Genomic DNA, 9278 nt, shown 5'->3' with positions numbered 1-9278 from the left:
TGCATCTGATTTCAAAAAACCCCTGGTGGCATTTCTTTTGGTTTGGTTTTTCTACAGTGTTGCAGCAACAGTGACAGAGGAGGTGCCACATAATTGAGGGTTCTAGGGTGCTGGGTTCCAGTTCACCGAGGCCTTCTCACTGCATTTGTGCTGTTGTGCAGTGGCCCCTGGGTCTGGCCACCATCCTGATGCTGAGATGGAGTCTGTTTCCTCTTTTCTGCCTCTTGCAGAACTGCAGTGAGAGGAAGCACACCGCTCCCCCTGTGTGCAGATAAGGTCACAAAAGGATATAATGTGGCTCTTCTGAGAGCACAGAGTGTATTTGGGATCCACCTGGGATTTGAACCCATGCCTTTCTGGCTGCCTGTCCAGTGCTTTTCCTGTGCTGAGGGTCAGCCCTTCCCTCGTGTGCCCCGGATGCTGGACACAGACCACAAAGGTCAGAGCACCCACCAGCATCTTGTGACGGCTCTAATCGTCCACTTCTATGTCCTAGAAGAATCCAGCATCCCTCCCCACTGCCCTGGCTGCCAGCTGCTCACCAAGGCTCTGTCCCCTGTCCTTTGGAGAAGGAGTGGAGTTTGACCCCTTACCACCGAAGGAAGTAAGGTAAATATAGCAAGTCTGACTTTATTTCTTCAATTTTCACTTTCTGTTCTAGACGTGATGGCTTATTATTTTAAAAAATAGTTAATTGTGGAAATATGCCAAAGCCTGTAGTTTGGTGGGTACTTTTTCAGACTTTTTCCGCTGCATTTTAGCCAAGTAAATACATGCACTTCTTTTTTGTTTGTTTCTTTGTTTTTTGAGACAGAGTCTCACAATGCAGTTGAGGCTAGTCTTGAACTCACTTTGTAGCCCAGGGTGGCTTCGAACTCGCAATGATCTTCCTGCCTCAGCCTGCCAAGCGCTAGGATTACAGGCATGTGCCACCACACCCGGCTTGTTTCTTTATTTTTTGAGACAGGATCTTACTATGGACCCCAGGATAGCCTTGAACTTGTGATCTTCCTGCCCTTGCCTCCTGAGTGCTAGGATTGGCATAATGATAGCATACACAGATATACTTTTTAAAGTGAAAATGAGACCGTGTGTACATAAAGTACTGCAACTTTATACACTTCAGATATCGTGTTCATCAGATGCTAAAATTTTTTTGAGTATTAGAGTCTTCTTTTCAGGAGCTCCCCACCCAGTCCCCTCCTCCAGGTGCTGTAACCGTGTCTCCTGTTACCCTGTCCTGGGACAAGTTCTAGTCTTCCTGTGAGAATGATCTCATTCAGGATTCTCCAGGGGCAAAGATTCGTTGAGAAGCTCCGTTAAAGCTATGTCTTTTCAGAGAAAGGAATTGTAACTTTTAGTAACTGGGGGGTTTGTAGCTGAAGTTTCAGTAGCATCGACACAAAGAGTCCTTTGATGTGGAACAAAGAGAGGTTTATGGGTTTAGAGGTGAGCAGTTTTACCTTTTATTCCTGTAGAGCTTGTGTTTCTAACAAAACGAGGACGTGACTTTATAACATTAGTTTCCACCAGCCTCCTTGCTCCCTGCCCAAGGGGGCAGGCAGTGCCACCCGACTGCCAGCACAGAATGCCAGTTCTCACCTGACCGGGGTAGCCGCTGTTAGCATGTCTCTATACGATGCCTGTGCCTATGTTAGGATCTATAAAGCTGCAGTCATAATGTAGTAAAGTGCTTCTTTGAACTCCCAAATTACCAAAGGTCTTAAAAAATAAAATAGCTAAAGAACACAAATGGTAACTTATTTTATGGAAATCAAGATTGTAATTGGCTTCCAATGATAAAGTTCAGGTTCCCGAGTCCCTGGGTTTGGGAGAGGGCCAGACTGAAGGCCAGGTAGACCAAATGCTAGGCCTGGCTACGACCAAGCTTCCAGAGTCAACACGCAGGATTTCTGGGTTTCTCCCTTCTCTCATTAAAGAGCTGCTCAGTCACTCGAGGGAACAGAGAAGCTGCCCACTCGGAGGCGAATCCACCTCATTCTACAGGACAGTCATATGTCGCTTACCGACAGAGCCATGTTCAGGAAGAATGTGGTGTTAGGCGATCGAGTTTGTCTTTATGTGAACACCATGGAGTGGATGGCTACAAACTAAGAAGACTGACTAAGTGTCCGTAGGCCATGTAATCTTGTGGGACGGCCATGGCAGGTGTGGCCTGTCAGCCAAAACGTTGTGTGGGGCCTGTGACTGTGATTACTGTGTGCTGACATTCCGCTCCATTGGGCTGGGGCACCCTTTACGGAAAGAGGAAACTGAGGCTTAGTCAGGGGAAGCTGCCTGATTAAGGGACCTTGTTAAGAAAAGTGGAGCAGCACCCAGGGGCTGAGGTGAGGAACGAGTGCAGGGTAAGCTTTGGAATCTTGTTCTCCGGCATGGAAACCCCAGCTCATGACTGGGGTAGCTCAGTGCTAGAGCACTTGCCTAACACGTACAAGGCCCTGGGTTCCATTCCCAGCTTCGCCACTCCATGGCACCATGACTCTTGTCTCTGCGACTCGCTTTCCTCTGCCAGGATTGTAGAGGAGACTGAATTTGATTCTATGACAAAGCGCTTCAGAGGTTGTACCTGGCACAGAGTAAGCACGTCCCCTCTATCCTGCTTCTCACTGGCATAGCCACATTTCAGTATTTATACCCCACTAGAGTCAAAGTCAGTCAGCCATCCCTCCTGAGAAATGGCTTCATTCTGCATGATGTCTCCCCCAGGTACACTTCCTCGGTCAAGTACGACTCTGAGCGCCACTTCATCGATGACGTGCAGCTGCCGCTGGGCCTGGCAGTGGCCTCCTGCAGCCAGACGGTCATCTGCATCCCTAACTGCACGTGGCGCAACTACAAGGCCGAGGTGCGCTTTGAGCCCCGCCACAAGCCCGCACGCTTCCTCAGCACCACCATCGTCTACCCCAAGTACCCCAAGACCGTCTACACCACCACCCTGGATTACAACTGCCACAAGAAGCTGCGGCGGTTTCTGTCCAGTGTGGAGCTTGAGGCCACCGAGATCCTGGGCAGCGACTGCCTCGCGGATGAGTGCTGACTTGCGCGGGCTGGTTGGGGTTGGACCGGCTGCTGGCCCTCTGCCCCGGTCCCCAGGCCACCCATGTAGGCCTTGCACGTCATTCCAGCCCTAGAGGAGTCTAACCTGGAGATACCTCTGAGCCCAGTTTGGGGAAGAAGAAAAAAGAAGTCACTGCATCTTACAATTATTGAGATACTTGGTTTTGTTTTTAAATTTTCAAATTGCCTTCAAAAGGAGTATATCTGGTTTGCTGCTGCAGTGTCCCCGAAGTCTCCGTATGATGAGAAAATAAAAAAGACAACTAGAGCAAGAAGAGAATGACAGCACATGGGGCCAGGGAGCGAGTGGTGGAGGCGGGCTCCCTCCGCGGCCGTGTGTGTGAAGAACAGGTGGGAAAGTCCCGCGATGGGAAAGTGGGCTGTGGGAAGGTTCAGCCACAGAAGTCTTCCCTGCTACAGGAGTAGAGCTCATTCAGTAAATTGTGAAACCCATATGTGTTCAATCTGTGGAGAGCTGAGTTCCATTCCATTTTTATTTTTGCTTCCATTTGTATTTCCTGTTAACTAAAACTCTTGGAATTCTCTAGATCGTTCTCATGATATCAAAAAACCCCAAACCACAATAGGAGCTGCCTTTGGAGGAAAAAACAAAGGCTCGCTGTGTGGCTGCCCACTGCAGATGGCCAGGTGGACCGATGGCCTGGCTTGGGAGCAGCGGGTGGGGTCCAGGCGCCGGCTCTGGCTCAGCCCTCGCAGGGCCCTCGCACACTTGGCATCTGGTTAGCATCCCTAGGCTTGTGTAACTCTCTCGATAGGTATTCTGGGGTTTCAAAATACTTTCCAGTTTTTTCACGAGGCACAATGTAGTAGAGGGCTCTTTTGGAAGAAATGGCATTTTAAAAGAATGCTTTGGAAAAGTACTTTCTAGGGCTCTTATCAGGGAGGTTTCCACTCTGGAAGGCCACGCTTCAGACCCCCTGCTGGCCTGGCGGGAAGAGGTGAATGTGGATGCTTCTGGCGCTCCAGTCGTTGTGATTAAGCGTCTGGATGGACCTGTTTTTAGGACTTCGGTGGTGTTGAAATTGTGGAAGGGTTGGGTCTAATCCAACAGTCCCAAAAGCAAGGATTCTTGCTTCCCGCCCCCCGCCCCAGGTTCAGCTGAGTTCCGGATAGGGAAAGGTGGCATAATTCAGCCACCACAACTTGGCCACTACAGCAGTGGTGGACATTTCTTTTCTGCCACTGTACCCATGAAGGTGGCCACTGTGGAGCCGAATGTGGACTGAAGATGCTCCTGAGGCCGCTGTGTGAGCGCCGCCGAACGGGCGGGGGCAGCAGTGCAGAGGCCGCTGCTGGGCAGGTGCGACCGGGCTGCTGCCCGCTCACCGCCCGGCCCCCGCCCTTGCTTCTTAGCACCTCCTGCCAGGCCCTGCGGTGCCTGAGTGGAGAAAGTGGCAGATGGACTTTTTTCCAGTACTGGAAAGAACAAACCGTACATATTTCCTTTGAATACATCCAAATTATGTCAAGTGATCCTGGGTTACAGAAGGTTGTAAGTCCAGCCTCCTGCTTTATCTGCAGGTTTCTGTGGATGGCTTCTATCTGTCCTGAAATCAGAATTGAAAGCTCTCTGGGTCCGCTGGAGCCGTAGCAGGGGCTTGTTACAGTGAAAGCAGGCACGATCCTAATCACTGTCCTGCAGGGTCACTGGGGGCCTGGGCAGCCACGTTGTCAGGTGTCCCCTGCAGACAACAGTATTGTGTTCCTAATGGACAGGACGCGTCTCTTTCGATGCAGCTGGTTTGCCAAGGTGCAGCTCAGCAGGCACCCAGCACGGGGACGCCCTGGGCCCTGTTGTCTCCTGGGTCACGGACAGAGTGACACGTGCTGGGTGCCTTTGGAAGGGCACATTGCACAGGGTACATTAGTAAAAGCGGATATTTCTATTTGATTTCCTAATGTTGTCATTAAGTGGTAAGTGTAATTTTTAAATTATATTAGGAGAATTCCAGAGGCGTTGCTCTGCCCCAGTGGAGTGGAGCACTTGGGTGAGCTCAGAACAGCCCTTTGGGCAGGGCTGCCGGAGGGAGAATGTGCTCTCGGAGCACAGCAGCGTGGGAGGTGTCCTTGGGAGTTTGGGGTTGTTGTTTTATTCTATTTTGAATTTTTGTCGTAGAAGGATTATGTTAAAGTTCAGGCAAATCATTCTAGGTATGGAAAAAACCTGAACTCTTACCAGTAAAGTAAGTAGAAGTGGGTGACAGCGAATGTGTCATGCAAATGGAAAAGCAGGTTTTCCTCTGTTAAGTTATTCACTAGGGAACCAGCTGCAGTTCTTTCCAACCCTCTCTTTTTCTCCAAACCTGCTTGGCTGAAAGTTGCAGAAATGGGAGATGCGGCGATGCCGTGGGACGCACCGGTGAGGCTCTGACGTCGTCAGGCGATAGTGAATTCACGCTAGTTTACAGGGTGGAAGTGGTGAATTTGAAAACTCACTGATCTAAAATAAACATTCCCACGTATGCGTGAGAAATACAGTTTATTTGTTAATTAAAAAGTTTTTTTTTTCCTCTTGGTCTCTTAAATTATGCCTTTCATGTAATAAGGATGATTTGTATTTTCAGAGAAACATTGTTTCCTTTCAAACCATGGACCTTTAGACTTAGTTTGAATGAAGATCTTTTCCTTTGGCATTTTTCTTGTTTCTAACCTTAAGAAATCCGAAAGAGTATTGGACAAAACTGTGTTTTAAATTTGTCTTTGACCTCTGTCTCATTCCATTTTGCTTTATGACTTCTCCATTTAACAATAAATTATCTAAAAAATAAAGCTGAGAGATGCTTCCCTTTTTTTAAAGTAAGATTTTAATGTTTGATTCAGCAAAACCTCATCTTGAGAGGTTTTGAGACAAAATATTTAGCAGTGTTCTATTTGCAGATATGAGATTTTCCAAGTGGTACCTGCATATAGATAATTTTAAGAGATTTTGTTCCAAAATTTCATACGTACTTTTCTTTTTCTTTCTTTTTTTTGTCTTTTTTGAGACAGGGTCTCACTATTTAGTTCAGACTGGCCTTGAGCTCACTTTGTAGCTCAGGCTGGTCTTGAACTTGCAACAAATACTTTTTCCTTAAATTCCTTTTTTTCCCCTAGTGCAGGCCCTTGTGCAGTTAGGCAAGTGCTTTCCCACTGAGCTACACCCCCAGCCCCACCCTTTCCCAAAGTCTGCCTGGAAATGCAGCTGGAACTGGAGACGGCAGCAGCTTCCCACCTCTGCTTCCAGGTCAGACTTCTCCCGCTTTACAGAAGGGCATGCCTTAGCCTACCCGCCCTTAACTTTATTGTGTGACAAGGTTCTGGGCTATGCCGGGTGTGGTGGCACACACCTGTAATCCCAGCACGCGGGAGTCTGAGGCAGGAAGATCGTTTTCAGGACCAGCCTGAGATACAAAGTGAGCTCAAGGCCAGCCTGAACTGCGAAGCGAGACCCTGTCTCAAAAAAAGAAAAAAAGAAAAAAAAAACAAAACCAAGGCTCTGGACTGGAAAACTGGCAAAAGGACACCAGAGCCCACTCCTGGAGTCCGCTGGAGGGCTCTGTGGCCGTGGGCAGCCTCACAGAGGGCGGTTACATGCTAGGATGGACTGCGGCAGTAGTATAGCAGGGTGGGCCAGGTTGTTGTGTTCTCCCAAAGTGAGGCCTGGAGTGACGACGCTGTTTATTTAATGCCCCCTCCCTCCCGCCCCAAAGCAGCTAAGCATGAGCACAGTCGCTGAGCTATACCCACAGGCCCCCAGTTTCTTTTTAATAGAAATTAAGTCTAATTTGGCTGCTTGGGATAACAATGAGGGCTAATTTTGCCAATTTGTTTATATGGTATAAATTTTCCATAAAATGAATTGGCTAATCAGCAGTTCCAGGGTTTTAAAGGAAAAATATTTATAGTGTTTAAGAATTAAGCTGTAGTTACAGAGCGTCCTAAGTATATTGAAGCAAATGTTTCCGTTCCTGCAGCTTTTCTCAGTATATCAGGTTAAGCTGATGCCCCCAAGAAAAAAAGGAGTAAATATAATTAATATAAATCTTAAGAAATGCATGACTATTGTTTAGGTAACATGCTGTCTCAAGTAATTCCTACTTTCTTTCTTTTTTTATTTTTTTAGTCTTTTTGAGACAGGGCCTCACTATACAGTTCAGGCTTGCCTTGAGCTCACTTTGTAGCCCAGACTGGTGTCGCACTCGCAACAATCCTCCTGCCTCAGCCTCCTGAGCTATTTTCAAAATTTTGATCATTTTGAGTATAATCACTGTCCAGTGGTTCGTTTTATCACTGCATCGCGAAGTGCTGACTGTGGAATACAAATAAGATTGTGTGGTCAGGGCGGTTTAGGGACACGCAAAGCTGCGCAGTGCTGAATACGTTTGTGGAGGCTCTTGGAAGCCTGCGTTCGTCAGCTGTTGCCGCACAGCCGCCGCCGTCCCAGGGCTGTACAGCAGAAAGCTCGCTTCTTGCTTACACGTCTGTAGCTCTGGTGGGGCTGTTCTGTCCCAGGCCAGGTACTGGAATTCAGGGCTGTTCCTCTTGGCTCGAGTTGGCTAGAGAGGTAGGTTGGGTACATCCTTCTCAGGACGAGGTTCACAGCTCTGGGAGGGGCGGTTAGAAATCCAAGCCCACCTGAAGTCTGCACGAGGAACCGTCACCCTGTTACTTCCACCCACGTCCAACGGCCAAAGCAAGTTACATGGCCAGATCCAGATCAGTGCGTCGTGCTGGGGATCTAGCTCAGCGGCACAAGTGCCTCCCTGGCAAGTGCAAGGTTCTGAGTTCGATTCTCGGTACAAAAAAAAAAAAATCGGGGCGTCAGGGAGCCATACCTTCCCTGAGGATGTGGGGAGAAGCAGCAAACATCTGCTGTGTGCTGATCTGCCCCTGCTGTTAGCATGTGTAGTGTGCAATGAGAATCTTCAAAGCAGGAGATCTCAGAAGGAGCATTTTCCAAACCCATTACGTCACAGCACCTAGGGATATATCACAGGACTACTTTGGTGGTGGAGGTGGGTTATGTACTTTTAAGAAATTCTAGGGCCAGGGATATAGCTCAGTGGCACAAGCACCTGCCTGGCAAGGGCAAGGTCCTGAGTTCGATTCCCGGTACCAACAGAAAAAAAATAAATTCTAGTTTATCTGTATAGCAGAATCCAATCAGGAAAACAATGCCATACTATAGTGAATGCAGACAGCAGAGCATGCACGTGTTGGAGGCTGAAGAGGCGACAGGGGACACTAAAGAAGCCCAGATTATTAATAATTGTGAGAAGCAGCCCAGGGCTGAGGAGGTGGCGTGGTGGTAGAGCGCTTGCCCTGCCTGTGTGAGCGCCTGGATCGGGTGCCCAGCGCTACCAAAGGAATCAGAACCCAGAAACAGCAGCCCCGCTGCTACGGCCCCCCTTACGGCCACTCCCACCATTTAGAGAAGCCAGAAACAGATGAGCAAGCGAAGCTCAAAGTAAGAGGGGGGAAGGAAATAATAAATATAGGGCTATAAATCCATATACTAGAAAGAGGCTCAGGGTGTAGCTCAGCGGTAGAACACTTGCTACTTGTATGGGCCCTGGGTTCAATCCCCCAACACAGAAAAAGAAAGAGACAGAGACACAGAGAGAGAGAGAGACAGAGACAGAAAGAAAAAGGGAGGGGGAGAGGAGGGAAGGAAAGAAAGAGAAAAAGAAAAAGACAATTATGAAAATTACCAAAGCAAAATTTTGGTCGTTTGAAAAAAATAAGCTTCAGCCGGGAATGGTGGCACACTCCTGTAATCCTAGCACTCGGGAGGCTGAGGCAAGAGGATCGTTGGGAGTTCGAGACCAGCCTGGGTTACAAAGTGAGCTCAAGGCCAGCCTGAGCAGCATAGCGAAGCCCTGTTTCAAAAAAAAAAAAAAAAAAAAAAAAAAAAAAAAGCTTCAGCTTAATTGATGAAAAACAGAGCTAGCAAGTCAGGTAGGGTAGTGGTTATCTGTAATTCCAGTACTTGGGAGGCTAAGGCAGAAGGGTTGCTCAAGGCCAGCCTGGGCTACATAGTGAATTCAAGTCCAGCCTGGACTACGGAGCAAGACCCTATCTCTCTCTCCTTTTTTGGTACTGGGAATTGAACTCAGACTTGCCAGGCAAGCACTTATGCCACTGAGCCATATCCCCGGCCCAACCCTTTCCTGTCTCAAAGAAAAGAAAGGAAAAAGAAA

General features: G+C 48.3%; 1 protein-coding gene across 1 annotated transcript; it reads left to right on the top strand.

Moving 5' to 3' along the window:
* Nucleotides 1-496: 496 nt before the first annotated feature.
* Fam101b (family with sequence similarity 101, member B) lies at nucleotides 497-5868 on the top strand (the record flags this gene model as incomplete). Its single annotated transcript, XM_013503522.1, is given in 2 exon segments — nucleotides 497-609; nucleotides 2728-5868. Coding segments are annotated over 2 exon segments (444 nt in total), but the record flags the coding sequence as incomplete, so codon positions are not given.
* Between the last annotated feature and the right edge of the window lie 3410 nt (nucleotides 5869-9278).

This window comes from Chinchilla lanigera, unplaced genomic scaffold (assembly GCF_000276665.1).
Source record: "Chinchilla lanigera isolate Chin_1 unplaced genomic scaffold, ChiLan1.0 scaffold00080, whole genome shotgun sequence".
Taxonomy (NCBI): domain Eukaryota; kingdom Metazoa; phylum Chordata; class Mammalia; order Rodentia; family Chinchillidae; genus Chinchilla; species Chinchilla lanigera.
The sequence above is the reverse complement of the archived record's forward strand: the minus strand, read 5'-3'. Positions and strand labels throughout refer to the sequence as shown.